Source organism: Diorhabda sublineata, chromosome X (assembly GCF_026230105.1).
Source record: "Diorhabda sublineata isolate icDioSubl1.1 chromosome X, icDioSubl1.1, whole genome shotgun sequence".
Classification (NCBI taxonomy): Eukaryota; Metazoa; Arthropoda; class Insecta; order Coleoptera; family Chrysomelidae; genus Diorhabda; species Diorhabda sublineata.
Window position 1 is genome coordinate 19,186,921 of NC_079485.1, and position 13,215 is coordinate 19,200,135.

The 13,215-nt window shown below is 32.6% G+C and overlaps 1 protein-coding gene and 1 pseudogene across 12 annotated transcripts; one reads left to right on the forward strand and one right to left on the reverse strand.

Annotated features, from left to right (window-relative positions):
* Nucleotides 1–1,250: 1,250 nt before the first annotated feature.
* On the reverse strand, nucleotides 1,251–11,349 carry LOC130451506 (uncharacterized). 12 transcript variants are annotated; one of them, XM_056790559.1, is made up of 8 exons: nucleotides 10,911–11,349; nucleotides 10,563–10,843; nucleotides 10,428–10,480; nucleotides 10,121–10,319; nucleotides 7,421–7,612; nucleotides 7,330–7,349; nucleotides 6,757–7,224; nucleotides 1,251–5,739 (listed from the first exon to the last, which is right to left on the reverse strand). In XM_056790559.1, the coding sequence occupies exons 2-7, from the start codon at nucleotides 10,638–10,640 to the stop codon at nucleotides 7,161–7,163; spliced, it is 606 nt and encodes a 201-aa protein (XP_056646537.1). In that variant the 5' UTR covers nucleotides 10,641–10,843; nucleotides 10,911–11,349; the 3' UTR covers nucleotides 1,251–5,739; nucleotides 6,757–7,160. The 12 variants fall into 12 exon arrangements, 9 of the variants coding, with proteins under 9 accessions (XP_056646537.1, XP_056646530.1, XP_056646536.1 ...); XM_056790552.1 differs by lacking the exon at nucleotides 1,251–5,739 and having other exon boundaries at nucleotides 6,761–7,349; nucleotides 7,421–9,556; nucleotides 10,911–10,972; nucleotides 11,049–11,349; XM_056790558.1 differs by lacking the exon at nucleotides 1,251–5,739 and adding an exon at nucleotides 8,718–9,556 and having other exon boundaries at nucleotides 6,761–7,349.
* On the forward strand, nucleotides 4,119–6,755 carry LOC130451041 (uncharacterized; annotated as a pseudogene).
* Nucleotides 11,350–13,215: the final 1,866 nt, after the last annotated feature.

Consider the following 13,215-nt stretch of genomic DNA (forward strand, 5'->3'; position numbering starts at 1 on the left):
ATGAAATTTTATGTACATCGTTTACAATCGCCGTAACTTCTGGGAATAGGTCATAAAATGAAGATTTTGTTGATTTTCGTATTTCACTATTTTCAAAAACAGAAAGAGGAAAGGAGTTAATTAAAATGTCATGAAGGTTTTGAGTTCTTCATCTGAATTTTTTAGTACGCAAATACGCTGGAATAACAGGAGTGAATCAGTTGGAATATCATTCACTTTAATTTTTTTAGAGAAAGTCAATAAATGAACAATATAGTCGCGAATATTTAAATATCGAGACGATACATCTGTTTTTTTCTACAGAAGCAGCGTTCAGCGTTGATATTCCTCTTGTAACTTTTACATTAACTTCTAAATCGGAGGTAGATTGTGAACTAGAGTAAATGTTGTCACAAATCGAGTAACCATTATTGCCATTATTATATTTCAATATAGTATGGAGTGTAGAGAAGGAGGAACATCTCTGGGTTAAAAATGTGAGCTGATTTTTGATGGGAAAATAGGTGGCGCTGATTATAGAGGGTATTCGCTTGAATTTTACGCACTGATTTGAAAATAACTGTATAGTAATGCTTTAAATAATGCACCGTGATAATGAAATTAGTAGTATTAAAATAATGAAACGATTAACAAAACAGAATCTCGTTAAATTAACTTTATTATTTAGCTGTTCAGCTAACTTCAGATTTCAATCCCATAGTACAATCAGCGCTACGTATTATCCCTACAGAATTCAGACCATATTTTAAACGTACCGTCCATAAGAGATGTTCCTCCTTCTCTACACTCCATACAATATAGGCTGCATACGATATTGTGTATTTTTTAAATGTTTTCTGGTATAACCACCATATTTAAATATAGTAAATGATTGTGCAGAATCCAAATAACACATATCAAGCCCAGCCTTAATTTCTTATTTTCGTTTTTTTTTCAAAAAAGATTACACATGAAATTCTGTTTTCGCGATTGTTTTGCAAATAAAGTTTCGCCAAACTCACCAACTTTTAACTTCAGATTCAGGTCATCACAAAGTTTTCTCAATTATATTTTGTTACATCCTTTACTTTGCGTAGTCAAAAAACAAGAATTGATATTGTCCCCAATGTTTTCCGTTGAAAATTACATGGCGGGTTCAACTTTTTAAACATGCTGAGAACTCTATTCGTGGCCCAGAGTGAATTGTATATAATAACCTATTATATAAAACGCTTCGCTATGTAATATATAAACAAGGCTAATAGATAAGAACCGAATTCTTCTGGTCGTTTTTCCTAAACTTTGGCTCATAATGACCTAATTTGGATAACTAGTTCATTCTACATTGAATATAGGATTATCGAAACCTAGACTTCTCATATATGACAGAGTACTTACTAAACACACTGTTCACACTACCACAAACCTTGGGGTGTACGAAGCCCCGACAGGGCGATACTAGCGCCATCTATTGAGCAGTAATGACAAGGCGTCGGCCATGTTGTTGACGCGTTTCGAGGAGAAAGGACATGCCGGAGCATTGCTAGTGATAATTGTTTTGATGTAGTATACTTTTTGAGCGTTATTAGAAGAAAGTTCAGGAGTGTTGTTGTGACCCATTTGAGCTGCGGTAGGAAGTTAGGCACCAGTGGCCACGCGTGACCGAATTAGACAGACTAGAGTACCTAGTTTTCCGCACGAAATTTACGACCAAAGAAGCTATGAAGAATTACAAGAGTTTAGAAGCACACTTCTAGCCTTGTATTTCGCCCTGGTGTGAATGTGCTGCCAGAGGAACGTGTGATAGTGCATTGAAAGGTTTATATTCCACTTGTTGTGCATGCGGCACCATAGTGTTCTTATTTCCTCTTGTTCGTCTGGAATCAGCATTTAACTCATCACATTTTTTTAATGTAACAACTTTTCTTCTCATTTTCATTGCTTTCAATTCTCCTAAATAACCATGTGTGTCCCTACATCTTTCTTACCACTTGATATCAATTTCCCTGCTGAAATTTATGTCTTGCGTCCCTAGGAGTAATTGAGATTTTTTTCAGATATTTAGATATTAAACTAATAAAATCAGGGTCTAAGATCATCTTTGACATATCGATATTTCCAGACTTTTACGGAGTCGTATTCAGTCTCATTATTTCCTGTGCGAAAAATCAAAAATTTTCTCCTTTATATGTATATAATGTTTTCATCGGAAATAAGGATTGATGATTCGTGAAAAGTAGATGTAAAAAAGGCAATATGGGTAATTAGGCCTTGGTACTATCCTTCACACGTCTTTCCATCAATCTAGGCTTTTGAAAAGATTAAACAACGAAATTTGACGTCATGATAACTAGCAGTAATATATATGAGCGGTCGGATTGTTGATAGAAATTTCACGCGCCCCACGACTCATTTTTTAGACTGACGAGCTATTTATCTGTCCTATAAATACAGTTCACCATTTTAATTCTTTAAAAGAATTGAAAGAGAAAGGTATGGAGTGTAGAGAAGGAGGAACATCTCTGGGTTAAAAAATGTGAGCTGATTTTTGATGGGAAAATAGGTGGCACTGATTATAGAGGGTATTCGCTTGAATTTTACGCGCTGATTTGAAAATAACTGTATAGTAATGCTTTAAATAATGCACCGTGATAATGAAATTAGTAGTATTAAAATAATAAAACGATTAACAAAACAGAATCTCGTTAAATTAAATATTCTAATATGAAAAAAAATAGAATCATGTAACAATAATGAAATAGTATAAAAAAAAACATTTTGGTTGATTAAAATAAAATATTGAATTTTATCCGTAACTAATATAATAATTATAGCGATATAATTAGATCAATAAAAATAATAGAATAATAAAAAAAATATTTCGGTTTATAAAAATAAAATATTGAACTTCATTAGCAACTAATATAATAGTTATAGTCATATAAAAATATCAATAAGAATAAAATAATTGAAAATAAAACATTTTGGTTCATAGAAATAAAATATTGAACTCTATCCGCAACAAATATAATAATTATAGTTTTGTTAAAATATCATTGGTAATTAGCTTATGCAAGCAGGTACAGAAATATATCAAGTTCTTAATAAAAAATAAAAATCTAATAAGATATTAAGGATTGTACAGCTTTTCACATGAATATAATCAAACGTCAGTCACAACTTTGATAATTTCTTATACATTTTACTTTTATTTTTTTTTCTATATACTCCTTGTTCAATGTTTTGGCCAAGAAATGTCCTCTCATGGTTAAATAATAATCTCTCTTGTTAACAATAGAGAATGTTCGTAGCAACCAATTTTGGGCAATTGAATTTGAGAATTCGATCAAAAATCATTTGTATAGTATTCCCTTCAATTCCCTTTTTCCCAACAACATCCAAAACTGTATTTTCTAACCGGCGAGTTAATTCAAACAATCCCTGACTCGGATATGCTAGGCCGCCATACAAGGACAGTTCGTTGATTAATTCATTTTGTTGATTCTCTTCTACCAATCCAGCCGAAGATAAAGAATCAAAACAATTTTTGCAGAATTCGTATTTTTTTTCATTTTACGGGACACTTAGCCAGCCAAATATGCTAATACTTGTTCACTAGTATAAGTTACATTATAGTTATGATCTATGAGCTTGTCTTCATGCTCTCGAACAGTCTTAGGTAAATCAATTTGGTTCAAATCTTTAGAGTTATCATTATCACTTGCTTCTTTTTGACCCTGTTCATTTCCATATATAAGAACCTGGTCACCTGGCAAAGCACAATTTTCCATAGCTTCATCGAGTTTAAGAATCCACTTTTATAGTGTCTTTATTCTGAATAAAACTTTGAAGTAATTCAACCCCTGTCACATTGCTACCTTTAGGTGGTCGAATTAGCGAAAACAGACAGAATAATCTGAAAACTTGCAAAAAGAATTTCGCGTCTGGGTGCTCGTTAAGCCGCATCCACACTATGCCGAACGACATAGGCGACATTCGACTCGTCCACACATAAACTGCTGTGTGGACGTATTTCATCAGTCGACTGTGAGTAGTTGAGTGCTGTGCTTTAGTGAATGATGCAGATGCTCTTGTTGCTGCTGCTACTGCCATATTTATGTCCGCGCTTGTAGACCAACATGTGCATCGTTCAACAAGGTAAGTCGCTACCTTTTTACAACTACTTAACTTCTGTACTGTTATTTTTATAGATGAGGAAACCATTGTCTCCAATAAAATTTGTTAATAAAAATGGATTTCGACATTATTTATCAACACCCTAATTGATAACTTTTGAATTCCAGGAGGCTTTGGATTCGACCTAGTCTCGTTAATGGGAGAAAAAAGTACAGCGCAACCGAATTTATAAAAGATTTATTGTTGGATGAAGTGGATCCGTTAAATTTAGAATATAGATGCAACGCTGGATTCAAAAATTTTTTCCGGATGAAGAGTTCTGATTTTGAAAAATTACTGGGAATGATAGGACCCATAATTTCAAAAAAAAAACACAACTTTCAGAGAAGCCATTCCTCCAAGTGAGCGCTTTGCAGTAACCATGCGCTTTTTAGCAAGTAGAGATTCATATTCGTCCTTGAGCTACCTGCTGAAGATGTCCAAAACAAACAATTTCCTCCATCATACCAGATGTTTGTGCTGCACTCATCTCTGTACTTCAAGATGAAGTAAAAGTAAGTTAAAATAATATATAATAAATAATTACTGTTTCTTTGTGGTAATATGTCATAATTTTTGGTGCAAGCCTAGTGCAGTGACCACTGAGTCAAGGAGCTGGTAAATAAAATAATAAATGGTTTCTATTTGGCTCCTATTGGAATAGCAATAATTCCTAATAATTCTAGGTCCCGATTCGCCGGCCACCTTGGCGCAGTGGTCAACTGTATTGACTAGTGACCAAAATCTTCATTAAAAAAAGTTCCTGTACTTAGAGCATTCAAAACTAATCGTATATTTGATAATAGGTACAAAGGTATAAGGAAAAATTTGAAAATGAACTTATTTTATTAGATTTTTTCCCTCATAATAGTAATATTGTAATATAAAAGTATAAGAATTGTAATACAAAGGTATAAGAAAAATTTTTTTCTCTCTCATAATCATATTGTTATATAAAAGTAATTAGTTAGGGTGTTTACAATGAAAACATGTCTTCTAAACCAGGAATGTTCGACTGACTTCAGCTTGAACATGGGTAGGAGTTGGAGTAAGTGAAGGAGAGTATTCAGATTGGAAAGTGCTACATTCGGAACCAGATGATGACAATGGCGGGGTTGCAGTATTCTGTGGTCGATGGTGAGAGTAGCTATAGGGAACTTGCGAATAAAATGCCGTGATAGGACCACTATAGCTAGCTTGAGGGATACCAGGGTTGTACATGCCAATTTCTGCCTCATACAAGACATGATTTATAGCATTTTGAACAGCAAATCTTGCTTGGGGTGAATTAAGTTTTCGTATTTTTATTGCAATCTGCTCACCAAAAAGAGAATACTCATCCTTTGCATCTTCTTTTTTGTTTTGAATAGATTTCATAACATTCAGAGCTTCATTCAACAATGGTGTCGTGATAGGAGGAGCTGCAAGAGGTCCGCGTTTTCTTTTAAATCCCAATTTAGGAGACCTGAATTCTCTTTCCTTGGGTGACTTTGTTACCGACGACACATCCTCTCTTTCCTTGTCTTCATCACCAGCAGTGGCCTTGTTGACTTCACTGTCTCCAATTTGTTGATTTTGTGAAACCTGTAAAAAAGAGAAAAAGAATATCTAGGTTATTAGTAATAATTAAATAAATATATTTAACACTTATTACATAAATATATTTATTTTCATTTTCAGAAACCAGAAAATGCATCTGATTGGAACATCATTGCGAAACAATTTCATGACCTATGGCAATACCCGAATTGCATCGGAGCGATCGACGGCAAGCATATAACTCTACAAGCCCCAATTCACTCTGGATCTAAATTTTTTAACTACAAGTCTTTCCACAGTATCGTTTTACTCGCTATAGTGGACGCCTCTTACAATTTCATCTATGCAAACGTTGGTTGTCAGGGAAGAATTTCTGATGGTGGAGTGTTTAATAATACATCTTTCAAAGAACAACTTGATACTAACGCTTTACATCTTCCTCCACCATGTCCTTTACCAGGACGACAATTACCAATGCAGTATTGTCTTGTGGGAGATGAAGCGTTTCAATTAACTGTAAATTTAATGAAGCCATTTTCTGGTACATAAGCAAGAGGAGATAAGGAAAGAATATTCAACTACAGACTAAGTCGAGCCCGCAGAGTTTCCGAAAACGCTTTCGGTATTCTTTCATCTAGTTTTCGTGTGTTAAGGAAGCCGATGTTATTAGACCAGATAAAGTGACTTTGGCTACAGTTTACTTGCATAATTATTTAAGGAAAACCTCATCACGATCTATCTATTTTCCAAATGAAATGTTTGACAAAGAATGCCCAGACAATGGAGAAGTAGATCCAGGTTTGTGGAGACGAGATTTATCATCATCTCAGCTTTCTAGCGGTCGAGTAGTCTCTAGAAGAAGTAATACCGCAGCACAGAATGCAAGACATGAATTTGCAGCATATTTTTGTTTGCCACAGGGTGAACTGCATTACCAATACAACAAATAAATTCGACATCTGATTTTCATTAGTACATTGTAAACATTTAAATTTTGTTTAACTTGGGAAACTATTGTAAATTATTATACTTTAATGAATAAATAAAAACATTATTACTTACCTCAGTGTCCAATGTTTTTCTTGGTTTGTTTTTGTCAGCAAGGAATAACAATCGGCCATAGGCGAACCACTTGCTTTGGTAAATCTAATCTGTTCCACTGCCTGTTTTTTGAGAGTCCTTTTCTCTTTTCCTTTCGCGAGAAAACTGTGATTGGAGGTTTTTAATTTTTTTCTCTACCTCTGACTTTTCGATTCCAAAAGAAACTGCGATTTCTGTAAGTAAATCGTGCCTTTTGTTTTTGTACTCTTCATGTGTAGAGTCCCAGAGTTGAGGGTGATCTCTGTACATATCAATAAAATTTAATGTTTGTTCTTCTGTGAAATTCATTTTGATAAAACAATTAACTTTGGTAAAACACAATTATAGAACCACTTCTCCCGTTGCGCACACAGGTTTTAACAAAACTAATGATTTAAAACTTTATTATCACGCTCAACAGGTCCAAACTTGCCAATTATTTCCATTCGACTGAAAATAAAAATGCACTTCATTCGGGTTACATTCGACTCGACAAATGTCGATCGACACGTCTACACGTCTAGTGTGGACGCGGCTTTAGATCCACAGCTGTACCTCATTATTGAAAAAAGTTGCTGAAATTGAAATAGATACAAATATAATAAATGCTTACAATATTTCTAAGTAATTATAAAATCTTTATTACCTCCAGATAATCCTGTGATAGACGAGATGTCATAAAGTACTCAAAGCCATACTCATTATGCATCATATCAGTTATTTCAAGTGTTGAAGCTAGTGTTACTTTAAAACCCACTAATGTACTTTCAGAAAAAGGCATAGAATCCCCTAAAATTTCCATACCAGACTCCCATTCTTCCAAAAAATCTGTTATAGCCTGCGAATTAATAATATGTATTAGTTTATATTCACGAAATGTATGAGTTTCTTCAAGTATATATATTTTCGATTTAGTAAAATTCAATAATAAATATGTTATAACATATGTAACTACCAAAAAAAACCAGAAAAAAAAATACTACTGAAACCAAAGAATAATGAAACCCAACCATTGTTAATTATCAAACTATATTCATTAAGTTTACTTATTTTTGTTATTTCTCTTACGACAAGTGCAGGGAAGTAATTCATTTCACGGCAGTAGTTTCAAAATTTTTCCATTGAGGACATGAAAATTCAGAAACAATATAACGTTGAGTACTGAGATAATAATTTCATGGCTGGAGTACCAAAGCATTTTCATTGAGCACATGAGGAGAATTCAGAAATAATTGAATGTTGAATTCATTGAGGCGCTGGGTGAGCTAAAAATTTTTCGTTATCCATAAGAAATGTATAAATCAAATCTACAAAACCTTAATTTGTGCTTTATAGAATATTAAGTATTGGAAAAAAAATTATATTAAGTTTCATATCAAAATATTACAATATTGTTTGTTTCCACAAAAAAAATATTTGAACTTTAATCCAAATACCTTTCTATTTTTACAAGATTCATTGCTGTGTGGTGAATTAGATTTATCTCTTGCAGTCATTGCTTTTATTAAGTTATGAACTAGCATTATAAACTTATAAGTCGGTTCATAATCTTTCAAATCTTCGTTTTCATAATTTTTTTCATTGCAATTGCCACGCGATCTGAAAATAACTAAACAAAGATTTTTTGATTTATAATACACATACACTCAAATTCAGTAAATGATAATGAATAAAAAAAATTTATAATAAACCTCATATGCTAAGGAAACTCTCATTTTTTGGTATCCAACGGGATCTAAATGGGTTGGAGTTAATTTATGAGCAATTTTTAGATTCGCACCCTGATAATTTTCACCATTTAGTACTGCTTTCCAATGACTCTTTTTAACTGTACCATAAGGCGTCTATAAACCATGTAATAATAAATTAATACATTTTAAAATTCGTTGCTGTTGAGTAAGCATGGTTTCTATAAATAAATCTACTAATTTTATTTATCTTACCACAAAAGCTTCCTTCTCCATCAAGCTATTATGGAAGCATTTAATGAGATGCGCAAAATCAGAAATCATCCATAACTTTTTTTTTCATCACATGGATGAGGACAACTGAGCTTCTTCTCGTCAATTCCAAAAATCTTCCACACAGCACGATTCCATTGTGCTCCATCACTTGTAACAGCATCCACATGGAATCCAGCATTACTCAAAAGAATAATACATTCTAAAATTAATTTTTGCAGAATTTGACTGGTCACCGCATTTTTACTGATAAAACAAGCTAGAGCTTGAGATTTTCCTCCTTTGAATGGCACAAATTGAAAAACTAGCGCATGATCTCTTACTGTATTTTTTAAATTATCAGGTGTGTGATCACAAAGGTTCACCAATCCTATAAAATCTTTAGTATTTGTATTGAAAGAAACGCCCGAAGCTAATTGCATCTCATCAATAACTAATTCTCCTCTTCGATCAGATAACGGCATATTCTCGCCCCTTTTTTTCATACACTCAAATAAAACAGGTTGAAATCCATATGCTGAACTATTTAACCTCCTTATGTATTTATCAAGCGTGGATTTTGTTGGCAACGGTAGTATCTTTCTTTTCCTCAACATTTCATACAAGCTACTGCTTTTGAATCGTATTAATAAACATTCGTATATCCATTCAAGCTTATATCGACGACCTTTAGAATTACTTTTTTTAGCCATCTCAAAAAAAGTAGTAACCACAAGTCGCTCAGATTCATCTAATGATTGAATTCTTCTTTGGAAAGATTTATCACTTATCTGTGTGTATTTATCCTTTATAGTTTTTACAATAGAACGCAATTTTTTGGTCTGAAAAAAATGTTAACCGCGATAAATAAATAAATAACTTAATTTTGAATTGTCAAAAATCTTGTCATTTTTTTTAAAGATTGTAACTTAAATTGGCTGTTTGTTATTATACTTATACCTTGTTATGCTATTTACAGAAGCTTGACAAGTTCCCAAATGCATGCACCAATGAAAAGAAATTTATGAAAAACAAATTTAATCTCATCAATCAATAACCGATTGATGGGATACATAAATTCATCTTCATTGAAAATTTAAAATATACTTAAAAATTATTAGAGTATCCTGTGATTTAAAATTTGCAGGCTCAAATAAAGCATACACTTTGCGTTGTAAGCTAACATTTATATTTGTGGAAATTCCGATTGCATATTTAATTATGCAATTTAATTCATATGAACAATTGATACACCTACATATATGTGCTATATATAGCTTTAGCGTAGAGAAATAATATTATGTACAATTTTAAAAAACATTTTTTTGCTTGAAGTTTTAAAGATAAAGTTTTTGGGATAAATTTGCATTGTTCTGAAATTAATAAGACGTTCGATGATAGTTCACCTTTTTCTGTAAGAGATTACATTTGTTTTTAAGTCGTTTCAGTGGTATTTGAGATTTGTATTTTTTATTTGCAGCAGTACGCTGTCTAGCTGCTTTAGTGAAGAGTCGATCACGAAGAGTGCGGCATGCAAAACATCTCGGATTTTGTGGTAGCCGTTTATAATTGTTCAGAATGAGACCAGGACAATTTCCAGATATGCTACAAAAATATTGCATTAATATTATTTGTTTTTACTATTTACAATGAAACATTAGAGTGTTGATATTTATTGGTTGAGCAGCTAAAAATTTCAAGTCTATACTTTACCTCGTTTCTTCAATTCTTGTTCCTTCACAAACTTCCTTAATATTCTTAGGAGTCTGGAAAAAAATTAAGGATCTGTAGAAAATTTTGGTATATACTTAAATCATGAACCTACTGATATTTCAAGCTTTAACTAACATTGTTTGAATCGATTTCATTTAAAAAAACTTGTTCTGCATCAAATCTTGTCTCTACATTGTTCACAGCAATTTGCATCTTGTCTACTGGTTGATCAGGTATACTATTTAATGATGTTTTATGTGAAATAAATTGTGGATATTTATCGTCAGAACTTGCAGTTTTTCGGATTTTTATCAGCGAAGGCGAGATCTTTTCAATTGATGTTGACGCTGGTTTTTTTTAATGTTAATACGATTGTCCAGCTGTTGAAAAGGCTTTCGCACATTGATGGTTGGCTTCTACGAAATATTTATTAAAATTAATTAAAATTAAATTACTGCTTAGTTTTTACTTTAAACCTTTTACCTTTGAAAATTTATTGTCATTTATTATTTTAACCGTTTGATAGTGCAGGTTTTCTTGATTTTCTGAAAGTTACATTTAAAGTTAGTACAAATTTTGTAATATCTTTGAAAGTCAATGAAATTTTCTATAAAACTTTACTTCAATATCATATTGTCTTGGCTGTAGGTTAACTGGTACAGCATTTGGCAATATGGTCCATCGTTTCAATTCATATTTTTTGATTATTCCACCTGAATAATCAATTTTCCGCGATTTCACAATATCTTCTTCTTTATGATAATGATAATCGCAGATACAATGATGTTTCGTTAAAGTCATGTTCAAAATAGAAGACCATTGTGCTAGCAGCGTAGCGTCCTATAAAATAAATTTAATGATTTTGAATTAACGTCACTGTGTTACTTATTATTTTTCAAATTTAATGAGAAATCAATGTTAATCAACAAATATTTTGGGAACATGGATAAATAATTATTGATTTTCCTCTAATGAATTTTGCTTTCTAACAGATTCAAACATGCCTTTGTTGAGATTTTATAAATTATAGAGTTGGCAACAATGCAGTTTGTCAATGATCCATTCATTGGCACTTTTGGCGCAACATGATGTATTAATTGTAAGGTTAGCTAGTAGTTTTTCACTCACCACGTTGTGTTATGTTTTTGACCAAAAATCAATAAACCTTTTATTTGGAGGATGTTTTAATCTAGTGACAACCTAAAACCGTAACGGGTTCTTAACAGGTTATGGGCCCAGAAGGCGAATAAGAAAGAAATAAATTTTTTAAGACATTAGAAGTTAAATAAGTTAATAAAATGGCCAATACCATAATAAACCTTCCTCAACTCACAACTGCGACAAATTTCAATAACTGGAAGTTCAGAGTTACCATATTATTAGATGAAAGACAAATATCTGAAGTTTTGGAGAAAACAGAAGAAAATTACAGCGAAGAAAGACAAAAAGCAGAATTCAGAGCCAAGGACTCGAAAGGCAAAAGCATAATAGTACAATGTCTAACTGACAAGCATTTAGATCTGGTTAAAGATGCCAAGACTACCCAAGAAATGATTAAAGCACTAGAAAATATATTTGAAAGAAAAAGTGTGTTCACAAAGCTAACTCTTAAACGTAAGCTGCTGACATTGAAGCTAAGGCGAGGCGAAAACTAGAAGATCACTTTTTAGTATTTGACACCCTTATAAGAGATTTAGAAAACTCAGGATCTAAACTGGAGGAGGAAGACAAGGTATGCCACTTACTATTATCGTTAAATGAACAATATGAATCAGTAATCACAGCTATAGAAGCAATGAATACAAGTATTAAAATGGACTTTGTAAAATCAAGATTACTGGATGAAGAAATGAAGCTTAAGTCGAGGCAGGAGAAATTATCTACTAATGAAATGTCGTTTCAAACTAGTCTACAGCTACAAGTGTCACAAACCAGGACACAAAATGTCTGAATGTCGACAAAAAAGGAGAGTGGATTATAGAGGCCATCCCAGAGGAAATTTTCGAGGTGGTTTCTCTTCTCGAGAAAAATTTTTAGCTGGAAATTCCAACACATATAATGGGCAAAATCAAGGTAGTAGTCAATCACAAGCAAATTCAGCAAGTGACATAGCCTTCATTGCTTTAAGTGGCACTGAAGCTAGCTGCAATATAGTAACATCTGATGTGCAAACTTTTATTTTGGAGTCTGGATGCACACAGCACATGGTTATGGGAGAAATGGTAAAATATATGACTGAAATAGAAGATATCCACACAATAAAAATTGGAACTGCAAAGAATGGTGAAGCTTTGTTTGCAAACAAAAAAGGGACATTAAATGGCAAATGTCAAGGTAAAGGTATAAAAATTGAAGCGCTCATTGTATCAGGTATGTCACACAACCTTATTTCTGTATCAAAACTACTAGAAAAGAATTTTAAGGTAACATTTGTTAATGGGATTGATGGGACAAGACAAGCAATTTTAGATAAAGAACATTCTAAGTTTAAATGTGAAATGTCAAATAATTTATTTGGTCTTTATGTTGATTTTAATAATAAACCAGATGATGTAGCATACATGAGTAATAGTAATACTGATGTAAATTTATGGCACAGGCGATTAGGGCACATAAATAGGAATAATTTGAAAAGATTAGGTTTACCCTATAGTTTAGAAATATGTAAAGCTTGTATGGAGGGAAAAAGTACACGTAAACCATTTTTTTTATGTAACAAAACCAGTACAAAGATTGGTCAATTGATACATTCAGATATTGCAGGTCCAGTTACACTAGCTACACCAGA

Coding starts and splice junctions, on each gene's coding strand:
- LOC130451506 (XM_056790552.1), bottom strand. CDS start 10,640: ATGCAAATTGCTGTGAACAATGTAGAGACAAGATTTGATGCAGAACAA. Junction 10,481..10,562: donor ATGAAATCGATTCAAACAAT/GTTAGTTAAAGC, acceptor ATTTTTTTCCAG/ACTCCTAAGAATATTAAGGA. Junction 10,320..10,427: donor ACAAGAATTGAAGAAACGAG/GTAAAGTATAGA, acceptor ATATTTTTGTAG/CATATCTGGAAATTGTCCTG.